We start from the raw sequence: 26,351 nt of genomic DNA on the forward strand, positions 1-26,351 counted from the left end.
TCAAAATGTTGCACTGTTCCTTTAAAAGTAAGCTCCATATTGCAAAACACAATAAAATAACATCTCCAACCCTGCATCCTTCTATGCTGCTTTAGTGCTTAATTTCATTACTTGGTTTGTTAGGACATTTTACAGTTCAGCTAAGTAGCTTTACAGAATGTGTAATGAAGACGTAAGATGCTTGTATATTGAACAAAATCTCAATTACCTCTCATTCTCCAGGAAATTAAAGTAATTGGAGTGATACAAAAATAGAAGACAGAAAAGTAAATGTGTGGACATTTATTATAGAGTTGGTCTGTGTTATGCTAAGGGGAATTGGCTAGCAAGGTTTTCATTTCCCTATGATTTCTCATTAGAGAGGCTATTGAGCTGTTCCTAAAAGACAGACATTATTTTCAGTATAGTGGGTGGCATTTCAATTAGCAGACCCTTTGACTGTCATTTTTTTTCAAGGCATGGTTTTCCACAACATGGATATCCTCGCTCTTATTTACTTGTTCCTCCTACTGTATCTCCTAACCCAGGAGGCTGCCTGGCATTACTGTTGTGGTTTATTATGCAGCTTGTCCAAGTAAAAAAAGAAAAGCAGGGCTGTACATTTTCGAGCAGCCTTCTCCACAAGCTTCAGTTGCATTTATTGATGACATTTTAATGGCATTTGGGGGAAAGTGTAAATTGCGTGCTCTTTCACGGTTGAGCAGATGGCATCTAGAGAGTATAAAGCATGGATTAAAGGATCCCATTGAAGCTCCACTTATCGTACCTTCTCCCTCCTGCGCACACACATACACACAGACACGTTAAAAAAGTCCCTTTCTCTTATTAAATATGCACTTTCTGCTTTCTCTTTCAACAGATGTATCCTGAGCTCCAAATTACAAACGTGGTGGAAGCCAACCAGCCTATTCGTATTGAGAACTGGTGCAAGAAGGAGAAGAAGGTGTGCAAAGGCCACGCCCATATCGTGGTGCCTTACAAATGTCTAGGTAAGTTCGTATGCTAATAAGAAGTTCAAGGGCTGGGACAAACTACTTAAAAGACTATAAATGGCCCATCATATCAGGTGTTCCCCGTTCTGTATCAGCGTTTCGTTCATATAGAGAAAGAGGAGATTATGATACATCTTAGCCATAGGCAGAGGTGACATGGAGCAATATTGGAGTCTGATTCAGTTGACTAATCTTGGCCTTGAGCTGCAGATTGAGCATATCCAGGCTGGATGGGAGCTAATGTCTCTCAGAACGGATAGCTAAGGGGAGGAAAGCTATTATTGCTGGGGAGGCTTGTTGAGCAATAAAGCACAATCTTATTTTCCCCCTCAGACAGTGGCCATAAACTCACACAGACACACAGGGTCAGAGGGAGGGAGGTTTGTGAGGAGGCCTGCTTTATTACTCCCCATTTCTCCATTCGCCTGCGCCGTCATGCACACCTCTCGCCCTCCTCTGTCTCCTGCAGCATCACTGTAATCAGCAGTGGCAACATGGCTATATTCTGGTTTATTAAATGTCAGATAGAGCCTCAGACTTTGCAGGCCACAAGCCTCTGTAACCCCTGTCTTACAAAAACTCAGAACACTCCTGCTGCCTCAGAGGATTGCAATAACAGAGAAATAGAGTTCTGAAACACTGCTTCTCCCTGCACTTGTCCAGCTTTGTCAGGAAGGAAAAACATCTTCCTCTATGCTGCAAACATTTCCCAGCACCCTTCCTCTGTCCGAAAGCCTCTTGCTGATTGAGTTGTGCCGCTTTCCGAGATGAAAAAGCCATTAGCAGTTGCACTGGACTGTGAAATGGGCTACCATTCAAGAGCATTTTTGGCAAACGCAGAGAGGAGGCTTTTGGGAAATTCATGGGACAGCAAACACCACAACTGGAGTGGCCACTCGGTGGCTGAGACAGGAATACAGATGAGGGAGGTTCAGAGGCGGAATCTGTCCCCAAAATTTGCTCTCATCTTACTTCCTGAAGCTGTTTCTCTCTGTGTACCTGCCACACCTGATAGCCTCTGTCACCCTGTCTTCACAGTGGCCGTCTGTCGCATCAATCAACAACCCCAAGACCTCTCATTATGATTCAGCAACAGTGCCATGACTGCCATTTAATTAAAACAATCCCATTACCTTGTCTGGAGTAATTAAATAGCCTCAGTGTTTGTTTTTGCACATTTTTGTCATCGTTGTTAAAGGTCTGCGCACTCATGCCCCATCAAATTACAGAGGCCTTCTCTGCTGCTCTGCTGGGTTGCAAATGAGGAGCCTGAACAGAGGGAACAGAGACAGATGGAGAAGGAGAGATAAACATAAGGTGTTGGCTAGAAGGAGGCTATTGAGAGGGTTTCTGCTTAATTATGTAATGGAGCATGTTAGGGGCTTAATTGGAGGGCTCTGATCATATGCTACAAGCCACGGCATGCCTCTGCCACCTCACCGCGCATCACCTCGCCAGGCCATAATTTGTCAGGCCTCTCTATCATATCAAGTGCAATGATGAGTGCTGCTGAATTATTCATTATTTCTGATTTTCACATGGTATTCCAGGGAAATGGACATCTGAGGTTATACCTTATACTCACCAGTGTACATTAATTATAGCAGAATCAAAAAGAAAGGGAAATAGACCAAAAGGAAGTGGGCTATAGCTTGAAGGATATGATTAAAAGGGCCAGACCAGCACTCATGTCAAGTTAATAGGTTTATATGAATAATGCAAGTGTTAGGGAAGGAGCTCAGTGTAAAAAGAGAGAGATGGGGTGTGCTGTATCCCATCTTTCTATGCATAGGCTCAGACACAGAGCCACAATCCCTCCGTGTTTCCTGTCCCCAAACAATGGCTCTGCAAATGAATGTGATTTTTGTTCCATGGCACTCTAATCCCTGCAGCATGATGTCTTTGTCAAACAGCAGAGGATTATTTAAGAGACTTTTTTTATGATTATTATGTCTGAAATGTTGAGAACAGTCAGTGGCTGATGTGTGACTGGGATCTTGGTTAGCGTGCGTGGCAGGCTGCCTCCTGCACAGCGATTAAATAGCAGGGGGAAAATTTACTGGGACGACAGCAACTGCAGCAGCTACTTGCTCAATAAGAGGAAAACTTCTGTTGTTTTATATTTAGAAGGTCTTTCACTTCTGTCGCCGTTGTTAGCTATCAGCAATACTCCGCAATAATCACATTTATAACAGGCTTATTCTTAGCTCTGATCTGATCTACTTTCTGTCTCATGGGCTTTTCAGGAAGTATTTTAAGGCTGTGATTGGGTGAAAAGTGGAATTAGATAAGTTACATTTACGGACATGACACATGCTTTGCTTTTCCTGTTGACTAAGCCTGTTGATTTAACAAAGGGTAGGGCACACAATGACAACTTCAGATATCATCAGAGGGGCTGAGTCTTGTGATTGTGAATAAGCTGATAATGGATACAAACTAAGGCTTGTTTCAGACTACCACACCTCTGGCTGCTCACACTCCTTCACCCCTGAAAATGTTTTGAAATGTGCCTGGACTTTGAAAACATGGTGTTGTGGACTGAAAATGTGACCACATTCCTTCATATCTATACATCATTTTAAAGAGTATGGTCTAGACCTCCTCTTTATGAAAAGTGCTATATAAATTAAAATTGAATTGTATATCATGTGACGGTATAAATGTAACATATGTGAAAGCTTAAATAAAGGTAAGGTTAAGGCTTAGGTTTTGCCTGCGGTTAAGAATTATAAACATTTTGCCACAAATGAAAAAAGTTATTTGTGTGTGCTAGAAGTCAAACTCAAATATTCTTTCCATTATGTAACACTACCTCCTGGTTTTAGTCATGTCTCCTCCATGTAATCCTTTCATGGTGGCAGATCAGATTTCTTCCACTTTAAAGGCACAATCTGTGATGCAAATGTAAACAACAGTCTAGCCACGCTGCCAAAAATCAAAGCAAGACTGGCAAAAAATGAAACCAAGACTGGAACCTGATATCATCCTCAAACTGATTGACAAGACCAAACACTAGACAACAACTACATATAAGTTATTAATCTTTTATTAATGTTTTATAATGCTTTTAAAGGTTTACATCTTTAATGTCTGTCACTAGTACAAAAACTCAATATTTTGAATGATTATTATCTGAGAAACATATAATGCATCTATCACTAACACTCTTCATTTAATATACATGTTAATATATCTCATGATTAAGTGGTCAAATATTTTGCAGATTGAATTAAGTGCACTTAACATATTATTTGCATCTCATACTCATTGCTCTAAATGTCATTACAGCTGGCTTCCTTTGGAAAGCCCTTGAAACACAATAGCCATGTTGTTGACAAGCAGATCTTAGTTGGTGCTTAATTGAATTCACCACTGTCCTGTACTGGAGGTGTCATCGGTACATTGAGTGTATTCTTAACTTCACACTCCCCCGACGCCTGTAGCGCAGCGAATCTGAGGACTGGAGAGTGTCAGCGAGGGTGTCTATAGACGGAAGGTTAAAGGGAAGGCGGATGAATAGTGTAGGTGGAGAGGAGGTCACAGAGTAAGAGGAGTATACGCTCTCATACACACACTTGCACAGCTGCACAAGCAGACACATTCGGAAACACACAGAGCAGGAGTGCTTGCAAGGCGCAGCTGCTCTCCAAACACCACCATCCATCACCCACTGCAGTGTGACTGCGTACGGCGTCTGCTTGAAACCCATTCCACCTCACAACCAAAGCAACCTGTGAGTGTGAGAGACTGAGAGAGAGAGAGAGAGGGGGGAGAGAGTTGAAATGAAGACAGTGTGTGAGTGAATGAATCAGTTAGCATCCGGTGTTGAGGATATGGAGCTGAGGGTTATTGAGGGTCATGATGCTTTTCCCCGAGCTTCAGTTTCACTCTGTTCCTCTGGTTGTTAAGAGAGGGGGCAGTTAAAGGGAGAGAGGTGAACACCAGTGGAAGAGGTCATATTCAGCAAAAGTAGCAATAAAACTACGTAAAATCAAAGGTCAGTAAAGGTCATTCGTTCAAAAGTTGACTCGGTAAAAGTACAGTACTGAAGTATTATCAGTAAATTCCACTGTAATATCAACAGTAAAAGCACTCATCATGTGCTATGGCCACTTTGACTGCTTATCATATCTCTTAAAATCTTAATCTGCAAAGCAACTATAGCAGTGAAATAAATGGAATAAAAATAAAATATTACCCTCATAAATTTAGTGAATAATAAGTAGTAGAAGTAGTAGAATAAGAATGAATTGAGTGTTTCGTCGTCGTAATGTTAGTGACATACCAATCACAAGGTGACATTTTCAGAATTTTGTAAACCAAATATATTCTATGTAAAACTATAATAATACAGGAAAAAAACAGAATTATCTCATTCAATCTCAAAGATTTCAAATTTTCACCATAATATTCCTGAATTGTTGTTGAATAATTTTGTGTTAACCAACAAATTGATTAATTAACTTGATAACTCGGAGAGCTGTATCTAAGCACAGTGCTTGAGAAAATGTACTTAGTTACTTTGCACCAGTGGTGGGCAAAAAGCAGATAGGCAGGAGAATGAGGGTATGGGGGGTTGTGTGTGTGGGGTGGGGGTGGGGGTGTCACTGTACCTCCTGGGCGGAGATAAGAAGCAGCTGCTGAGTCCTCTGCTATTTCCAGCTCTCTCTTCTTCCCATCCTACCCTCTCATTTTCCAAAACACTGCTTTTTCTCCCTCTGCCGGCCTGCCTCGCCTGCCTCGTATGAAGTGCTCCAGCAGCTCTGCCTCAGGCCGAGGTCATGGCGAACCACTAAATGAGCAGTTATAGGACAGCTCCCAGCCCTCGTCGTGAAACCTCTAGACCCTCATTTGTGTGTTTTGAGTCCGCCCACTCTTCAGCCATTCTGATCTCAGCCTGGACTTTGCCCTAAACCCTCTATTCATCCCTCCCTCCCTCTCTCTCTCTCTCTCTTCCTTTCTCTCTTTCCGCCTGGCTTTCCATCTGTTTCTGATGGCAGTGTTTCTACCTGAGCGCCTCGTCACTCCGCCAGCCCATCAGCAGTCGCTGTCCTTTTTAATCTTTCTTATGACCCCTGCGCCATATGCTCACACTCACACACACGGTTTCCAACCTGAAACTATTCATAGGAATTCACAAGGTGCCATTCAAATCTTTTATTTCTCCCGATCTGCCTTCTGTCAGCCCTCTCTATGAATAAAACATATCCGAATTGAATTCATCAAGCAAATGATATCACTGACTCACAGGAAGAGTCTGGACTACCTTAAAAGAATCACAGTGTGAAACCTGATTTTCTCCACTGCCATTTTGATTGCAGATTGACAGATGTGGCTATAGAGGACGGATGAATCCCTCTCGGATTCAGGTGCACGGACAGATGTTCAAGTGTCAAATGCCCTTTCAGTCATATCACAGTAATGAACTGACAGGACCAGGCAGCTATGAATTACTGAATCATTTTTCCATTCATATCATCTGCTATTCCTTTTTTAGTCCCAGTAGGCGATTTGTCGTTTCGGACCCTGGCAGCATTGTAGATCAGTGATCAGGCACAAATTGGTGGTGTGACTAACAGGCATATTGGTGCGTGTGATTTGCTGTTACAGTGGGCGAGTTCGTGAGTGACGTGCTTCTGGTTCCAGAGAAGTGCAAGTTCTTCCACAAGGAGCGTATGGACATGTGCGTCAGCCATCAGCAGTGGCACGGTGTGGCCAAAGAGGTAAGGAAAGAATGACTTCATAGAAAACAGTGGGAGGCAGTATCTCAGAGATAGCAGAGCAATGGAAAAGAACAGTCCTGTGGGAAGAAGCAGTTTAACTTTTAGCAATTCAAATAACCAAAATTTGAACCCCTTCTCCTCGTCACACTGGTCACAGTTTTATTTTCCAATCTTTCCTCTTCCCTCCCTAATATCTTTCCACCTGCCTGTGTGAGTCTCTGAGGCCCTATGATCACAGGCTGACTGGGAGCACTCACATTTCAGCTCCTAATCAGATTAGTGTTGTGGCTGTAATGCAAGTAATCCCCCCCTGGGCAGCTCCCGAGTTGGCCCTTGGGGGCCACTCTGACCACGACAGTAAGAGCAGCAGCTCACTGAGCCTGTCAAGCTTCTGCTCTTGTCGCTCCCTGCCTCATGCTTCCTGACTCTTCCTGTTGTATTACAAACACATCTGCAGCCTTAGATAGCGTCACATCCAGAGACCCGAACGACCTACAGTCGACAACAAATGTGTGACAGCCCAGCAGTAATAAATCTTACCGGTGGGGAAAAGAGAAAAATGATTCAAAAACAACACCCCACCCGACCAACTGTCACTGAGATGTTCTTAAGCAGGGCAGCTAATCCTTCGACTGCTCCAGTGGAGTTTCTCAGCAGCCATCAGTTAGATTGAAGTTGTACTCAGTACCTTCTAGCAGCTATATGGAGCACAGCATTGTTGAAAAATGGCACGTCAGTTAAAGGACTACGTGACTTTTTAGAAGTGTGGCCCATTAATCACTCTAGTCAGTGTGTGACAAGGGAACTAGCTATAAAATCAGTATGTCTATATTCTGCAGGTGGATAGATCTGGTACCATGTCAGGCAACAGCAAAGGACAGGTACTATACTAGAGGTCATAAAGTGAGAACTCAGAGGCTAGATAGCTTGTATACACCTGTCCTGACTGGTACAATAAAGAATAAAGAAAGTTGTCAAGATCTCTGTGAGGCCTTGATCGCACACTTAAAATGAATGTTTAAATATAATTGTAAAAATGCATTTGAAAGTTATGTACATGTCTACAGGCACAGAATAAATATTACAAACAGATTACAAACAGGTCTTAACATCCCGCAAGACTCCTTTGATAGTGATAATATCAGTTGCAGCAATGTACATGGGATGGCTGGATCTATTGAGATATTCATTCAGAGTCAGTTTTTGTTTGAATAGATTTAGTTTTTTTAGTTTTTTTTTTTTCTAAAAGATCTGAGAATTCATAAGTGTTTGTTTTGGTTATTGGAATTAAAGAAATAGCTCAATTTTTTATTGACCCATGTGACTACTATGAATAATGTCTTCTTGTAGCAGAAAGCACAGCTTCTGGATTTGTGAACCAATAAAATATTGGGGCAAAATCAGCTTAAACAGATTTCATTTCATTTAGAAAAAGTCTTTGCAGCTATGAAAAACAAAAATGAGCCTGACTGCACCATGTCAACAATATCATGTGAATGAATTTAACTTTCACTCTTTCCTCCAACCGTGACTCACACGCTCCTCCATCTGGCATGATGTAGCCCCTTAACTTTGCCTTGATGAATAAAGGTTAAACAAATGTCACCCCGTCACAGCTAAAGTTGATACGTCAAAAGTAGTGAAAAACATCAAAGCTTCATCAATCTGGAGCCCTGTACCGTGTCCAGTAGATATCATCACTATCTGTCTTCCTCTGCCCTGTCAGGCCTGTGCCAAGAGCTCCATGGTGCTGCACAGCTATGGCATGCTGCTGCCCTGTGGCATTGACAAGTTCCACGGCACAGAGTACGTGTGCTGCCCCTCCTCTCGCACTGGGGAGTCCGCCCCTCCTTCCCTGCCCTCCCAGGAGGACGACTGAAGAGGAGGAGGTAGAGGATGAGGAGATTGACGAGGCCGACCTGGACGAGGAGGACGCTGTGGAGGACAGGTGGGCAATTGCAAAAAAGGGGGAGGGCAAATGTCTGCGGCTGTGTGTGGTTGTGTTTGTGATCATGGCGTGTCTTTGAAATATTGCAAGCGTAATATCTGCTCTCTTGTGAAGGGCAGGTATTACTGGCCATCTGGATGAATTAAAGTGTTGTGACATTGACCTATGGCAGCTGCTCTGCCTTGTTTGATAAATCACTCCTCTTCCTGGCTTCCACCCCTTCGCTCAATCATCTCCCCCTCCTTCCCTTCCTCAGTGAAACACCAGCTGATGAGCAGCCCACACAAAAGGAGGAGCCAGTGGACGAGGACGAGGATGAGGAGGAGGAAGACGAGGAGGAGTACCACTATGTCTACGAGGATGAGGAGGCGGATAAGGAGGACGAGGATGAGAAGAGAGAGGGCAGCAAAATGTCAGAGAGCCAGGATGAGGACAAGACTCTGCAGGAAGTGAAAGGTTTGTAATGAGTTACCTTTAGAATATAATGTACCAAATGTACCATCCTCCCCTCCACCTCTCTCTCTCTCTCTCTCACTCTCTCACTCTCTCTCTCCCTCTCTCCCTCCCCCTTATTGGCACTTCGCCTACCACTTAAATATAATCAAACCTTTTCAAGTTTTAAACTAAAGTCATTTATGCTGATATCTCAGCCAGACTGTAATTAGATAAGTGTATGCATCAGCATTTGCCCCTTTCTTCATCTCACAGCAGACACTGTGATGCACTGTTCTACTTTATCAGAGTACAAGGACAAATCATCCTGTCATATTTCTAGCCAAACTGCTACTAAATCCTCCTCCTCATATTTTTATTGTTTTGTGTAATCATATTTTAGATATTTTTAGCAGTGGTAAGTGGTGTTTGACGGTAGTTTTTTCTGAGTGTTTGTGATTAAGATTGGAATTAAGTGCTGCCCCTAGTGGCCAGACGATCTAACCAGCTGTCCCCTGGCAGCGGTGTGCACCCTGGAGGCTGAGACCGGCCCCTGCCGTGCCTCCATGCCCCGCTGGCACTTCGACATGAGCCAGGGAAAGTGCGTGCGCTTCATATACGGGGGCTGTGCCGGCAACCGCAACAATTTCGACTCAGAGGAGTACTGCATGGCCGTATGCAAGCGCCTGAGTAAGTCTCATGTGACAGAGGCCGGTTTGACAACGCCCCTCTCTCTCTCTCTCTCTGTTTGTGTCTTTGCTGCAGACTCTCTGCTGAAAACACTGTAGGATAATATAGGTTTAGTCTGTCACTGACTTGTAAGCAGAACACATGCTCTGCAGTCTTCAGCTCTCACACATCGTAACACCACAGCTGTTGTTACCATGTCGCCTCCACCACAACAATCATAAACAGCTGAGTTCATGCAAACAAAATCATTCACTTTTGTTTTATTATTCTACTATATATAATATTTAAGTGCTGGAGCTATTTTATTGCTTGATGAGTGATTGTCTTCATTATTATAATGTAAATAATAATAATAACTTTAAAAAAATGTTTAGCCTAAATGTCTGGAAATAGTGACAAAAATATTCATAACAATTTCCTAGAGCTAAAGCTGACATGTTCAAACTGCCAGCTGGAAGCAGATTTTGTTTGCTATTTTTGCTTGATGTATATCTTAAACAGTTCATCTAAATTGTTCTTGATTAATATCAATATATTGATATTTCTGTCAAAGGAATAATCCATAGTTTCAGCACTGCATCACTGAATGAAATATCTCTTAGCATTCAGATCTTTGCTGATAAATAGGTTATTTGTAATGACTTATTAGATCTTAGATCTTGGTGTTTTCATTTACAGCACACACTGGTTCATTAGTTTCAATAAATGCTGTACCAAATTAGAACTGTTGAAATTTTCAGTATGAACAATTAGAAAGAAATTAAATCTTTTATTAGGTTTTAATTATAATAAATTTCTTAAATAAAATACTGAAGGCTATCTGAACCTACAGAGATATCTATATTTGAGAGAACAGTTTCATTCCAGGACTATCAGCTAACTTTTTTGGTACCAACTGAAATGTCTCTGTAGTACAAATATTGGAGATCTGTCAAATATGGAAATCTGACAGTGAATGCTTTCTCAAATTATTCTTCTCTACTTATTCTTTCATCAAAATTTTAGGCTGTACTATCTTTAGGGATTTTTTGTACAGCTGTCTTTATTTAGACTCTAACATTTAGGAAATTTGGCTTCTTTTATTAGAGATTTGTTATTTTACTCAAAGCAAGGTATGAGGTGGTTTTGTTGTTGGTACCAAAACTTAGTTATCATATCGGCACTAGTCCAAAAAAAATAGTTTAGTTTCACTTCACTTGTTTCCTTTCTTCTTAATTTAGTGCTCATTCACATGCATGCTAACTTCAAACACACTTTGTAGAGTTTTCTGTCTTCTTTGTTTGCCTGCCAGTGTTCACTCCTACCATTTGTTCATGCTTCTGTCTGTCTGCTTGTCAACAGCCTGTCCATCTGTCTGTCTGCTCACAGAGCACTGCCACTACTTTTGCTAGAACCCCACCAGCACACACCAGCGAGCACCTTTTTTTTCCCCCCATCAGTTCAAACACAGTTCATGGCCATAACTGATTGGATTTTTCTTTTGCATCTCAAAAATAAAATGATTTTAGGGGCTGAAGTGGTAGAGTTCAGCGTAGGAAATATGTGTTTATCCGTTAATCCGCGCGTCCTGTTTTTGATGGTGGGGTTGAAACGATGAGGTCCCTTCCTATTTGCGAGCCCGGAGCGTTATTGTTTTTGCGAGTTGCAGCGATGCAGGGAGTGACTCCTGCGTGACTGTATAGCAAGGAACCCAGAACAGAGCCCTCTGGCCTCCCCCCAGATGACCCAGCCGTCAAACACGGAGATATTTCCATTAGTGCTGGAGACGCGACCTGTCAGCAGAAAGCCGATGGGAAGATGAAAGGAATTCAAAAGGAAAGACTGTCAGATTCCCTTAAATTTATCAGAGTTACTGAGGGTGGAAGAACGCCAATGAGAGGAGTGCTTCTGTGAGGATTTTTGTCCAACTTCAATCTGCATTCCACTTTAAACTCTTCCTCTGTCTCTCTCTCTCTCTGTGTGTGCCCAGTTGTCTGTCTGTCTTTGTCTCTCTGCCTACCTGTGTCTGGCCGGATCAGCCCGGTCTGCCTGCCTGTCTGTTTCCATGCGCGTCTGTCTGTCCACTGGTTGTCAGTTCGCAGCTCTGTCCGCTCACCATCTGTTTTACTGAATTTGCAGCCTCACCCCCGACTCCTCAGCCCACCGATGATGTGGACATCTACTTTGAGACCCCGGCCGATGACAAGGAGCACAGTCGCTTCCAGAGGGCCAAGGAGCAGCTGGAGATCAGGCACCGCAATCGCATGGAGAGGGTTAGTTACTTACTGGGTCGAATCAGGACACCACTTCCTTAATTAAAGAGGCTATAACTAAGTCTTTCACTGCTCTTCCTACAATATGACCGTAATACATTCTCTATGCTGGTGATGATTCATACCAAATCATGAATCAAAGAACATTTTGCCAGGTGCTTAATTTCTGGAACAAAGACATTCAACCTTAACCTACAGTAAATACTAAATGATGTACTTTTAATCCATAAACCACAACACAAAACCTGGTGATAAACATTACATTAACAGAAGGAGTAGGACATTTACTCATTCATCATGAGGTGAAAGCTGTTGCCCCTTATTGATTTTCCTCATTAAGAAAAACTGTAGATACTCAGATAACTGATGATGCTTTGTTCCCCCCCCCCAATTAGCATTTACAGAAATGACTTTTGACCCATTTTTAGTGAACACAGGCAGTAGAGATTTTGTCTTAGTGTTCTGGCACACCTCAGCTGCCTCTGGGGTCAAACCTGTGAACCTCAGTCAACCACTCTCTATCTGGCTTTATTTCCTTCCCTCTCTGCTTCTCACTCCAGGTAAGAAAGGAATGGGAAGAGGCTGATCGCCAGGCTAAGAACCTGCCCAAGGCTGAGAGGCAGACACTGATCCAGGTAGGACACTGACCCCCTCAACCCCACCCCCTCCTGTCCCTTTCTTTGGGTGAGATATGACGGCTTTACAGGGGCTGGGTCCCTCACTCCCTATGCCATTAAGGATCTCTTTTCCCTGGCTGCTCTATCTTTATCACTCTATGGCTAAATTAGGGCACATTCTGAATGGGGAGTCTGCTAAAAATGAGTCTCTAACTCCCTTGACAAGCCTGAGAGGCGACTTGAGTGAAATCAAGAGCTGTTTTTTCTGTTTTGTTTTTTTAAGTAGAAGTTAAAGGAGCTCTTGTGCATAAACATATTTACATTTATTTCTGATTTTGTCTATAGCACTTCCAAGCTATGGTGGAGTCCCTGGAGGAGGAGGCAGCCAGTGAGAAGCAGCAGCTGGTGGAGACTCACCTCGCCCGGGTGGAGGCCATGCTGAATGACCGGCGCCGTCTGGCCTTAGAGAACTACCTGGCTGCCCTGCAGGCCGACCCCCCCAGGGTAAACACCTCACACCAGCCTCTGAGAGCATCTTTTATCCTCTCCTCACCTCTCTCCGTCTGTCTGTTGCTTTTTTCCTCCCTTCAGCCAACGTGCAAACACATTCACACACAAACACACACACACACGCTTCTGTCAGGCCACGCTCAGCCTCACACCACTTATGGCCTGTGGCTAATCTCATATCCTGTCAAAAGACCCTCTGCCAACTTGCAATTCATCATGAGGACAATGGATTACTGCTGCCAGAAAAACACACATACCAAAATCCTTCATGAGCACAAAGTCAATCACATTTGAACCTTTAGCTATAATCCCTGTCATTTTATTATTCCTTTTATCTAATAGTCTTTTGATCCTTTTGCCAGCACACAGTTTGGTACTCTGTTGCGAGATACTAGTCTTGCCTTTCCTCGACCCTTAAAGAATAAGTGGTATAGATAATGAAAGGTTGGATGGTCTTGTTTCTAACCACCAATGCTGGGCCTTGCTTCTCACAAAGGAACAAATTTGATATTTTTTATTTTGCACTCAGTTTGAATGAAATGATGTCGCCTGACTTGAGCGCAGGAATTTCCCATCCTGCTTCTGTTATACCTCCAGAATTGTTATTTGCATCATCTGTGGTGTGATGCTATTTCAATAGATGCTGCAGAAGATTTGATGTCATGTTACATGCTATGAATATTTTTCACCCCACATTTGACAGCAACACGTGTGTCATCCCTCTGATCATTTATATCAGGATGAAGAGGGAAAGAGAGGAATTTTTATGTTACTTTTCATCTTTAGTGGGCTCAAATCTAATGAGAGGCTCACAGCCGAGTGGGTCTGGTCTTATTGTTTCATCATTTTAAGGTTCGTTATCTAATTAACCTGACTCTGATGAAATCTTTTGAGTGAAAACGTTTAAAGCAGATGAGAACAGCAAACATTACTTTCAAAACCATTTGATTGAGAGCTATAAAATGAGAAGAGAAATAAAACGATTGATACCACTCCAGAGGAGGAATTGCTGTCATGTCACATTTACTTATTGCATCATACGAATCCATGTGAAAGCCAGTCTTACACAGAAATGGTGATGAAGCTGTGTTTTATCACCCAACACAACTAACCGCCCCTTTTCTTCTTACTTCATGTCCTCCTCAGCCCCACCGCATCCTGCAGGCCCTGAGACGGTACGTCCGTGCCGAGAACAAGGACCGCCAGCACACCATCCGACACTACCAGCATGTCCTGGCTGTGGATCCTGAGAAGGCTGCTCAGATGAAGTCACAGGTCAGTGTTTTTATCCTGTTCATCATGACGGATGATCACCTGATTTGACTTAAGAATGAAGAATGGCCATCACAGTTGCCCCAGGGCTGAAGGTGATATCTTTTGTACTATCATCTCTCATAAATATTTATTTTACTGTGAAGTAAAAGAGTGAAAAGCATTTGAAAAGCTGGAACCAGCAAATGTTTGGCATTTTTGTTAGAATTACTTATCTTAGATTTATGAAAAATTAATAATTTATCAACTGTGTAGTTCTTCAGGTCTGTGTAGGTTAGTTTAGTCAATTTTTCGCTCCTCGCCGGGCTAGTTTTGACAACGAATCCTTGCCATATTAGAGACTGTTTCAATAAATCTGAAACCTCACGCCGAGCTACTCCAAGATCTCACACTCCTCTGATTCTTGCTCTGACAGGGGAGGGATAATGATGTCTCAGCCTCTCTGTCCTGTTTCTAAGTGTGTAGGAGGTAGAAAGAGTGTGTGTTTCTCTGAGTTGAAGCCCAGGAGGAGTGAGTAGGCTTGCCTGACGGAGGGAGGGCGGATGTTTCATTCACTTAAGCCTCAGCCGAAGATTAACACTGCGCAGGTCTTGTGTAATGCTGGACTCTGAGCCGCTGCACAGGGATTTGGCTGGAAGCTTCTCTGTTAGATGTACTCGCCTGTGTGTGTCACTGCCCTTCGACACCATTTATAGTTATTCTCCACCGTTACAGACAACACAGCAGGTAGATGAAACAACATAGTGAGGCGGGGTGGGGGTGAGGGGACCAGAGGGCTACTATTTAGATGAATTGTGGGATCTGCAAGGTGGTGAGCGTCTGTGCTCAGTCATGAGAAGCCAATCTGTATTGTTGCGCAGTCACAGTATTTATTTGTCAAGCCAAGTCCCTGTTTTTTTCTTCACTCAGCAGTAACTTCAAATCAGCTTTTTTTTTTTCTACTTTTTGCAACTTGTGTGTAAAATGTTACACAGAAGTACATTGCAGAACATTCCTTTGTAAATAGCAGGCTCGCTGTGCTTTATATAACTGTGTTATGTGACTGTCAAGGTTGCTCTCTTTTCATAAAAGCCTCACCTGTCTAGTTTAGTTGAGGTGGCTTGATGGATCGATATCACAATTCCAACACGAAGACTTGCAATCTTTATCATAAGGACTGTTTGTCAAATGTGCACAGGAAGGTTCCAGTGAGGCTGCATCGTGCCTCTAATGGGAAAGGTACATTATTGCCACCTGTTGCTGGCTCCGATGCACTGCAGCTATGTGTTGGAAGATTAAAACAGTCAATCATCATAGTTGGAAATAAACGCTAGTTACCTGCCAAGAGCAGGTCAGCTTTGTCAGTGGCCAGTAGCTTTTCATATTCTGCCAACCACTTTGGCAGCGAAAATGTGGAAATATTTCTCCTCTCTAAACATCATGTTGCTGGTAGAAAGCGACTGGAGAATTTTTAGAACACACAAAGTTTTCTATCTATTTGATCAAAAGAGTTTGTTTTTCTCACCCAGACTGTGATACGGTGGTGATCATTGGGACTGACAGGCAGTGGATCCTGTCAAGTCGGTTCAGAGCTTCAAGACTGATTTGAATATTACATGCAGCAACTTGTTTTATGTCTGCAAGCTGGCTGGCTGTGAGCAAGTCTGAGTTCATCTTAAGAAAATATGCTCTCTACCAGGAAGAATTTCTGCTATTTCTGTGACGGTTCTGTTTAAATTTATGAACATTATAATCTGAGGAGAGAGTAGTTAGCTGTCTGTCCTTGAATTCATGATGTTTTTTCTGCTTTGTACCAATTAGTCAGAAATTGGGGATTTATTTATTTATCTATTTATTTGTGTATATATATATATATATATATATATATATATATCCATTCTGCCCATGTGGCACCAAGGCAAAGAGTACTGCTTCATCTTCTGTCTCCTTGTCTTCTTTATCCTTGTCATCTTCTTTCCAATGGGATTGACGCTTCTCTTCCTCCTAACACCTATTTCTGCAGATGAACTTTAATCTTCTCACATGCATTATCTCACTGCACCACCATGTTTTTCCTTCCTCTCTGTGCAATTCTCCAGACAGTAAAGCCAAGACTGTAATCTGTGATGCTATTAAGTGACAAAACTTGTAACCTCACCAATGATAATAAACACAAGAGCGAGTTACATGGGGATTTTCTGGGATAAGGGTATATTTTCTGGCTCATTAATGTGAGCTTCTGTTGGGATGAACATTTTATACTAATAGTTGGCAATTCACTCTGTAATTTGTTGTCACTGGATTAGTGTTGAAATGATTATTCAATTAATGGATTTGTCATATGCCATAAAATGATTCAGCAAGAATTGTAATGAATGATTTGGAAAAATTTCTTCCTCACCAATATAAGGATTTTCAGCTTTTCTCCATCTTATGTCATTATGAAATTGAAACACCGTGTTTTTAACTGTTGCTGGCAAGTAAGCAATAGGAAGACAACACAGTGGGAACTTACAAAGGCATTTGTCCTTACTTTTTGGTGTTTTATGGACTAAATTGAATTCAATCAAACTAAAAGACTGGTTAAAAATGACAATAATTATTGGCTACAGTCCTACGCTGTTTTTAATTGGTAACATTGTTACAAATTATCCAGGATCTTGGGAATAAAACGCATCATCTCCATGCAGGGGAGCGGTTTCACTTTGTTGTCATCATAAAATACAGCAGGATTTTGGTATGACACTCTGTTTGTCTGCGCTGTCCAACAACAGGTGATGACCCACCTGCGGGTGATTGAGGAGAGGATGAACCAGAGTCTGTCTCTGCTCTACAAAGTACCTTATGTGGCCGAGGAGATTCAGGATGAAATTGGTGAGTCGTGTTCAGTCAAAAGCCTCTAGGCAGTTTGGAGGAGGGACAGAGTGCCTTAATAAGAGGGAAGTGAAATGAAAACATTGATGGAATTCGCACATGTGCCAGACAGATAAAACCAATACATCACATTTCCTCTGGTCCTCAGTGACTTTTTTTCTCTTATATCTGGCGCAAACTGACCAAAAAAAAACAAATAAAAATAACAGTCTTCTCTTCATGCAAAGAGAATAACAAACATAGAAGGAGACCAGACCAATTATCAGAGACAAAGAGAAAAGTTCTTGTCTTTTTCTCAGTATGAATCTGTGGAGGGGAATTTAACACAGCTTCCTCTTTGTTTTTAAGAGTCTCTACTTACCAGCCCTGAACTGTAATTGGGATGTATTCATCTCCAGTGGCACAGTTTAAGACAGGTCCGGCTCATTTTATAATTTTCTTTTGTTTCCATTGGTTCATTAAAGAAACTATAGCACGGTGCTGCAGCGCAGAATTAAAGTAGAGCAGGGTGCAGTGACAGAACTGGGTCACAGCTTTCACGATGCAGCATCCTGTTGGGAGATGTGCAGATTTACATGGAAAATAGCTCTCAGAAAAATACTAATTGGTAGTTAGCAGAAATGGGAACGGGTGTCTCTTGCAGCAACAGCTCTCTGAGTGTTGGAAAAAGATTGTTAACAATAATTGGGGAAAGTCTCACATCGCACATTGCTACCGTGTCCCAGGTTGACTGTTAGCATGTGCCAGGCTGTCTCAACCTCTTGTCGTTTGCCTTTTCCACAGACGAGCTACTCCAGGAGCAGAAAGCTGACATGGACCAGTTCCTGTCTTCCATCTCCGAATCACAGCCAGACGTTACCGTGTCATCAGAGGAGAGCGTGGAAGTCCCCGTGTCTGAGGGCAAACCCTACCGGCCCTTCCAGGTCACATCCTTGGGGTCCCGTTCAGAGCCAGAGGGTGAGCAGCTCCAGCCTCAGACACAGTCACAAGCAGCATCATGAACAACACTGTGGCTGTGTGGAGAGCAACAGGCCATGCACATAAGTCTTTCTGAAGGACATTGGTGACAAATCACGCTATAAGTGTTGCACAGCGAGGGAGAATAGGTTTACAATGTGCCGTATGCCAATGAAAATGTGCTGTGGAGCCACTGGCTTGGACTTATCTGTGCCTGCACAGTTCCCTGTGGCCTAGCCTTCAACACAGCTCTAGCGCAGTTCAGATAAATGCACAAAGCCTCAGGCTGTGGCGCTGAGTTGGTGCCAAAAGCTTCGGGTGGAAAAAAAAAAAAAAAAAAAAAAAGAGCTGTTATGGTTCTCTTCTTTGTCACATTTGTGCCAAACAAAAGATTGAATTCTCAAGGAAAGAAAAAAGTGATGGATGGAATGTTTCCAGCGAGATGTAAGGAACATTACAAGTAAATCCCCAAGGAACGTTTAATATACATGCCAACACCCCAGAGGGCTCAGATAGAGCTAGCCAGTTTTGAAATGGCTCCCTTTTTTGATTTTGGTTATCTCTCAAATTTATTTTCAGACTCTTCCCTCCTGGACTCTTTTCCTAATCAATTAACACAGCTTGATAATCCTGCCTTTCTCTTCTCACCTAAGTTTTCTCTCTTCTTTCCTTCCCCTTTTTTTTCTGTTGCTCATTTCTAATGCCAAGGCGATCTATCAGACTCCCCACGTGCCTTCAAGAAAGGTTGGTGCCTCTGTTGCATCTTGTTTTTCTGCCTCCCCCCCCTACCCCCTCCTCTCATCTCCCAAGCCATTCCCACCTACTGTTTTGCTCCACTGTTGCTCCTTTTTCTTTCCCTATTTGGGATCCTCTCTCTCCCACCATTTCTGTTTTATCAGAAGCCATCTGGTGGTTCATTTTCTGCTTTTCTTGACTCACATGCGTGGTTGGGTCTCAGTTGCTCTTATGCTTTTCATCATACTAGGATTATCACCTCATGCTAAATACCAAAGTCCGTGGCTTCTAATTGTGGTAGAGATAGGTCACAGCCACCCCCCGCCCCCTCAGAGAGACTCGTCAGTCGTGCGTTCGCTGTCATCCTGTCCTCAGTACATTTGACAAAGCACCCTGCTTAATTATTCTCCTACCCACACACTCATTCCCCTCATCAGTCGCCCTCTTCCTGATAGGACCTGTGTGATTTAGTGGACCTGTCTGAAGCTCAGTGTTTCCGCTGCTGACCCACAGCCCAGTTTAAATTGGCCAAATTTGTCCTACAGGACCTGAGACAGGGATGTGGTTACATCATCTGTTTTGTCCGATCTGAGATTAACCTTGTGATCCTACTCAGTGAACAGAGAAATACCTTCCACTAGCTGTTGAATCAAAATTATATATTGATTTTTTGAAAAGAAATGTGCAACTTCCCCCTCTGTTTTTCCCCTCAGTATCTGCTGTTGATTTTGCATTTTACTAGTCCACTCTACATTAGTGCTGCTAAGGATTATTTTCATTTTAGATTAGTCAGTCTATTATTTTCTCCATTAATCCACAATCTTTAAAAAAGTCAAGAAATAGTGAAAAATGCCCATCAAAATTTTCCATTACTAAACATCCATCTCCTAAAAGCACAATTTACTGTTATTTTAAAAAGACAGGAAATCAGCAAGAAAATCCTTTTCTGATCAAGCAAATGTTTGACACATTTGCTTGATGAATGACTTAAATGACGAATTTTCAATTCGTTTTCTCCGCCGACTGACTAGTCGATTAACAGACTACTTGCTTCAGCACTTTTTCAAATGCCCATGGAGATGAGAGGTCACGTTGCTCCCATAGAGGTCGCTCCCATTGTGGCTGGCTGCAACGTCATGTGTACCCTGCAGTACCATCTGATAACCTGCCAGAGTTTCTAACGTCACTTCTGCTGAGTGAGGCTTGTAAACACACATCATTGTTCCTCGCTTAATCCAAAGGCAATTGTGCTAATCTTAAGCGTTTGGCGCTGGCTGACTAGCAGCAGCAGCAGCAGACAATAAGCCGACACCAGACTCTGCTGTACATTGTTCAAGACCCTGCCCTCACTGCCTCGCTCGCTCCTCGCTCTCCTCTAGTTCCTGATTTATTCATGGCATATCTTGTGTGTGTGTATTAATAGATCCTATGCCTATTTCAAAACCATCAGTCTAACATGCATATTTGACACTCTGGCCCACTTTTTTGGCTTAGCCACTTACTGAAACCCACAGGGTTTTTAAAAAAATTATCATCTGTTAAAATCTCAAGGGATAATGAAGCATTTGCAGATGAGGAGCTAAAGCAATGCAGAGTTTTGACCATGAAATTAGAGATAAGTGAGTGATACAAAATGTCACGATGACTCATAATTGTTCAGAGGGGTTTCATTTGGAGAGCGAATAAATGACTGGATGTTTACGGAGAAATCTCGGCTAAATGCAAAACACCACTTTGAGAGGGCCTTTGTAGGAGATGTAAGGTCAGTGTCATGTTGGCTTCACACTGCTCACACTGTGCTGAATGGAAGAAAGGGCTTTGTTGTCACCAGCACACTAAGGAGACTGAGGCGACAGTTGTCGGGCTGGATATCTGTGTGCAGCTGTCCACCATCAATACCACCACCCCTGTTTGTTCGTTGGTTTGTGCTGCTCTGCCGTTATTTACTGTGCTCCTTCGCCTCCCGCAGGCTCCGCCATGTCTGGTTTGGATGGTCTGATAGGTGCCGAGGAGAGAATCATCAACACCAAACCCAAGATCAGCGACAATGTGGTAAGAGCTTCACTGGCAGGTTGTCATTCTGTTTGTGCCTCAAAGCATTTTTAACTCTCTAACTTGCTCAACACATGAACTGAGAGCAGCGTTGTTAAAGCAAAAACACAGGAGAAATTGTATAAAGATATTAAACTGTATTCCCAGTGTTAAACCCTGTATTTCTACAATAGACAGCTGTCCTGACAGTTTAATTTCATTACCACAACCTCAGGCTGAGGCAATTGTGCTGATGATTGAAATTAATAAGTACATACAGCAGCGCTTTCACATAGCTCTCTTAAGTTCAGCTTTTAATGAGTCTGATTATTCCAGTAACTATGTTGTCATAGTTACAGCTATCTCACACTGGGCTATTTGCGTGTCTCTGTTTGGCCCCTGCCAAGCGACCTTCATTCAGATCAACCCCGCACTTTGTTCGGCAGTCATCGCATGCTACTTTTCTTTGCCAGACACACCATTCTTCCTTCACGGATTTTCAAACGATGCTTGGCTGCTGAATGTGTACTGTGTTTCGCATGCTAATCCAACACCAACCGCAAACTGCTGTGTATTCGTGTGTGTTGAATATGAGTTATGCAAGTTTTTTTGAATACGTGCATGTCTCTTTTTTCTTTTTTTTTTTGGAAATGCTAGTTTTCTAAGACGGAGCAATCTGAGGTTAAAAATAACAAATTGCAGTGACACGTTTAAAGTCTATCGTCATTATGTTTTTTTTTGTGAGAACCAGACTCTGGACTGCTCTGTCTCTACAAACAGCAGATTTTGTTTCTGCCTCCTGAACACACCCACTTCCACTCACAGTGCTTCTTCTTCAGATTAGAGCTCTCAGTAATGAGTGGCTGACAGTCTGTTTAGAAAGACATGTTAACTGTGTGCCTAGAAGAGAGTCTGTTGTTGATGCTTGCAAACCCCCCCTCCCTCTCTCCTTCCAGTTTGAACAAGACAGCTCCAAGTGTATCATCATCCAAACACAGATAATCCTTACAGTTTACTTCAGCTGCACATTCACACCCTCTTGCTCTCCGCCTGCCTGTCTCTCTCTCTCTTTATCTATCTATCTCACACACACACACACACACATACACACACACATTGTGGTGAGTGTAACCTGGGCTCCCCTGTCTGTGTTGACAGGTGATTGATGAGTCTCTGGATGTTAAAGAAGTGGTTTACAGTGCAGAGAGAGTCAGCGTTATGCATGATGATGAGCTGGTGAGTATAGCAGCGACCTCCACAGGGCTCTCTGGGGAACTGTAGTTATCAGTAGTGGGAAGAAGATGAAAGAAGGAGGGAGTGTGGGAGTGTGCAAATAACCAGTTCTGCAGCTGATAACTGCAGGAAAAAAAAAAAACACAGCATTGGAACATACCTCTAATCCCCTCTCTTGTTTTTTAAAGTTTTATGTTCAGGCTAATATGTTTTGGTTCTTTCTGCATGGGCGCATGTTTGTTATGTGAATGTATCTGAATGTACACATTGAAAATCTCAGTTCATATGATGAATGTGAATCCACACAAACTGAGTGTGATCAGTTTATGTGTGAGAATGAGCAGTAAAAAAGAAAAAAAAAAATCCCCTGTGGCTGTCTACATATGATTAGTTTGTGTCATATGTGCCAGATTACATTGTGAAGACGAGCGTAGGTGACTGTGGTTGTGTGTATATACCGAATTGGCCAAGATATTACACAGTCTTCCACAAAGACACATTTCATGCATGTGTACACACTATTCACAAGTCAACCATTTCTTACAGATCCTCTGCCAAAAGGGATGCTGTCCCTGCCTCACTGCGGTTTTATAACATGAGAATTAAGAGTCAAATCTCCTCCAGTTAATTTATTTCCCCATTGAAAAGCGACTTCAGGGAGGGTTAATCTCTAACAGTGATATTTTTCACTATACCTGCTTGGCAAGGTGGAAATCAAAACACAGTTTACCTGCAGAACAGAGGATCCCAGTTTCAGTTGTCATAAATGATTGGTTGCTCTTTTTTATCCTGGTAAATAAACAAGTGGCTTATATTTTAAAGGGAAATGATTGCATGTGTCAGTCTTGGTGCTAATCTTAAAATCTTTTCATTATGATTAATGATCATGATAACACCTAATTAACAGAAATCATTGTGAACAGTTGTGTTTGACTGAAAGTAAACATGGATAGTTGTGCCTTTTAAATCCTTGTAGCTATTGAAGTGAAGGTAGCAGATCCACTTCAAGGTCAGCGTGGCATCTGCTGTAATCATGTGTGGATGCTGGGTCATTTACATTAATGTGAGGCTCGTTCTCCAGGATAGTTTGTGTCAGCAAATTTCCAAATTGTAAAAGTTAAATGTTAAGTGTTCTTATTAATGTTATCATGCTCATTGCTCCTGATGGAAATTAAGAAATGAAGACCCAAGGTTGAAAAATGCCAGAATTGCCCTTTAAAGATGACTCATTGGACTGTAGCTTTATTTGAAGTTGTCATATGAGTTACATGCAGCTATATAACACTGTATTAACAACAATTTAAATGGCAAAAGAAAATGACCTGATTCATGTGACTGGCATAAGTGTACAATGTCTTCATTTTTACAGCACATCAACTTTTATTGTGTCTCTTTTTAATGCTTCACCTGTCTCCTCACTGTTATTCTCTCTCTCTCTCTTCCTCCCAACCGTTCTACCTGATAGGGGTCCTATCGCCCCCTGGGAGAGGATTTCAGCTTCGGGAGCAGTGCACTAATCGGCTTGCTGGTGATCGCGGTGGCCATAGCAACTGTGATCGTGATCAGCCTGGTGCTTTTGAGGAAGAGGCAATACGGCACCATCAGCCATGGCATCGTGGAGGTAAGCCACCCATTTATTTCAGCCACAGTGTGGTGATTTGGGGAGAAGGTGTACACCAGGCACGCACCGGTGCTCGCAATGAACTGCTATCCATCTTATTCCTTATGTGTCAGATATACATTCAATTATCATGATTTATGTAAATGGAACATGGGTAAATGCAGGGCAAATTAGATTACTGTCCCTGCCTGCATTTGCATTCGACACACACAGCATGTTGCCGGCGCAGTCTGCCCTTGTTGAGGTCAGCCATTGTGAATGCCATGTGTGTGTGTGTGTGTGTCTCACAGGTTGACCCCATGCTGACACCAGAGGAACGTCACCTCAGCAAGATGCAGAACCACGGCTACGAAAACCCCACCTACAAATACCTGGAGCAGATGCAGATCTAACCAGAGCCTACAGGGGGGGCGCTGTGGAGTCTCACAGAGGACGGCAACCTAGGGGGAACATACTACTGACCAATAACACATGATGCTATTGTTACAATTATTTGCAAACATCCAAACTCCATTTACTGGTTTGTTCAAAACAATCCTTAAATAATGCTACTACTTCTACTACTGCTACTATTGTACTATAGAGCTCTTTTTGATCATGTTTCTTTTTGAAAAGGTGGTGTATCTGCCATTTTGCATTACAGAAAATGTGATTCTGCAGATTTCTCTGTAATTAAGAGTACAGCTATCTCAGATCAAGATGTATAACATTTCTTCAGACATTTTCTTTATTTTTGAAAGTGAAAGGCAAATCAAGAAAAATGTAAACATTTTTGAGTAGCCATCATCAAACTGTCATACCAGGCACTACACTTTAGTTTTCCACCATCCAAGTGTCATCCAAGCAGTTTCTGATGGTTTTCTCAAAAAGAATTGGTGTTTTATTTTGTTCTTTTTTCCTCTCAATAGATTGCTTGTATATGAAGGTTCTTTGTACCAATTAAAATGTATAGTGAAACAACAAATGAGAAAAAAATGAAATCATGAATTATTTACTTTCTGTTCTTTGTTATGATAACAGACAAAATATACATATACAGTTTAAATATATATAAGAGTAGATGTTTTTATTCCACCTTTTCTTTTTTTCCCAGGGAAGAGGTTATGAGTTTGTTTAGGGTTCTTAGCTTGGTGGTCATGAGTTGCGTTTGTAGGCACACTGTTAGAAAGAGTCGGCGAAGGTGAAGGTGTGCACAGGCCCCCAGCTCAAACACATCACACAGAACCTACTTTGAACCCTTACTAAGTGAATGTGATAACATATCCCCTCCTACACACAGAGACACAACCTTTTATTAACAGGGAAACAGTATAAATAGATAGACTGAGTAATGCCTACTGACATGTGTTACATAGTAGAATGTATTGTGGAAGCTTTTTTCCATACTATGTATCTGACAGGCTCCCTTGCGGCTTTGATTTCAATGCAGTGTCACACACATTGTGACAGTGGGCGATGACATGCCACAAACTGACAGGCGTTGTTTGTTATTTTTTTGTACAAATCATCTGCAGCAAAAACCAATTATGGTAACAAATTTGGGGATGAATGTGCATACACGTTATTAGAGCAACTGTTAGCTTTGCTGGTCATAAAGCGTAGAACAGTCTAATAGATCAAAACAGGGCTGGCCCAGTGGCACAGACATCAGCAGCTGCTTAGGGCCTGTTGGGTACAAAGGGGCCCTAAATGAAGTGAAAATTAGTTGGATTTATGGGTGCTGTAGTTAAGAAATGTGAAAACAAAAATTGCCAAACAATGGACAAAGTTTTTCTGAACCTGAATATACCAAATTTGGGGATTATAACAAGCAATTGTGGTTGGTACTAAAACTATTTTTTAGGATATGTGGGAGTTTGAACAAATTTTGCTGTCTAGGTTTTGGGATTTGGGTACCCAGAAAGGCTTGGGCCGGCCCTGGATCAGAGCCACCTGAAGACAACTTGGAGCTGGAGGGTTGTGCAGGCAGACAGAGACACACAGAAAGACAAGGCTTGGAGAGCTGGTATCTGAAAAGAAGCTAACTTGTGTATATTGACAGATGGAGAATGACACAAACGAGTAAACTGAATCCTAGAATCCTCTTTTCTCTCTCTCTCTCTCTCTCTTAGTATTGTCTTTGTATGCCTGTATAGTTGATGTTGCAATCATGGCTTTTTTTCCGGAGGATTACCTGTGGTGTGCATTGTTCTTATATGAAATGATATGATATATATATTTTTAAGTTTGTTTTCTTGTTTTCTATTTTTTCTCTTCCTGTGACAGTATCTCTGTATGTGACTGTCTCACTATGCACCCAAATGGCTTCAATCTTGTAACTGCCTGCTTGATTGTGGGAGGGGACTGGGAACTAATATAATATGCATATTAGTGATTTTTAAAAAAAAGTGATTGACACCAATGGAAACAGATTCATGGTTACAGGGGGGATACACATCAATAAACTCACAACTTCCATATTGGTGCATCGTCTTTTTATTGG

General features: G+C 42.2%; 2 protein-coding genes across 2 annotated transcripts in view; both read left to right on the top strand.

Moving 5' to 3' along the window:
* aplp2 (amyloid beta (A4) precursor-like protein 2) overlaps positions 1-26,326 on the top strand; it is a 52,324-nt gene extending 25,998 nt beyond the window's left edge. Inside the window, 17 exon segments of the mRNA XM_051078928.1 lie at positions 860-989; positions 6,606-6,718; positions 8,445-8,594; positions 8,596-8,666; positions 8,923-9,122; positions 9,621-9,788; positions 11,907-12,040; positions 12,601-12,675; positions 13,003-13,161; positions 14,314-14,442; positions 17,193-17,292; positions 18,076-18,249; positions 18,958-18,993; positions 20,954-21,036; positions 22,174-22,251; positions 23,714-23,869; positions 24,160-26,326. Of these exon segments, the coding sequence (XP_050934885.1) occupies positions 860-989; positions 6,606-6,718; positions 8,445-8,594; positions 8,596-8,666; positions 8,923-9,122; positions 9,621-9,788; positions 11,907-12,040; positions 12,601-12,675; positions 13,003-13,161; positions 14,314-14,442; positions 17,193-17,292; positions 18,076-18,249; positions 18,958-18,993; positions 20,954-21,036; positions 22,174-22,251; positions 23,714-23,869; positions 24,160-24,261 (2,058 nt within the window). The 3' untranslated portion in view covers positions 24,262-26,326.
* b3gnt2l (UDP-GlcNAc:betaGal beta-1,3-N-acetylglucosaminyltransferase 2, like) overlaps positions 19,349-26,351 on the top strand; it is a 79,951-nt gene continuing 72,948 nt past the window's right edge. Inside the window, exon 1 of the mRNA XM_051078932.1 lies at positions 19,349-19,358. The gene's annotated coding sequence lies outside the window, so the exon portion shown is untranslated. The remainder of the gene's footprint in view (positions 19,359-26,351) is intronic.

The sequence above is a fragment of the Lates calcarifer genome, linkage group LG21 (assembly GCF_001640805.2).
Source record: "Lates calcarifer isolate ASB-BC8 linkage group LG21, TLL_Latcal_v3, whole genome shotgun sequence".
Lineage (NCBI taxonomy): Eukaryota > Metazoa > Chordata > Actinopteri > Centropomidae > Lates > Lates calcarifer.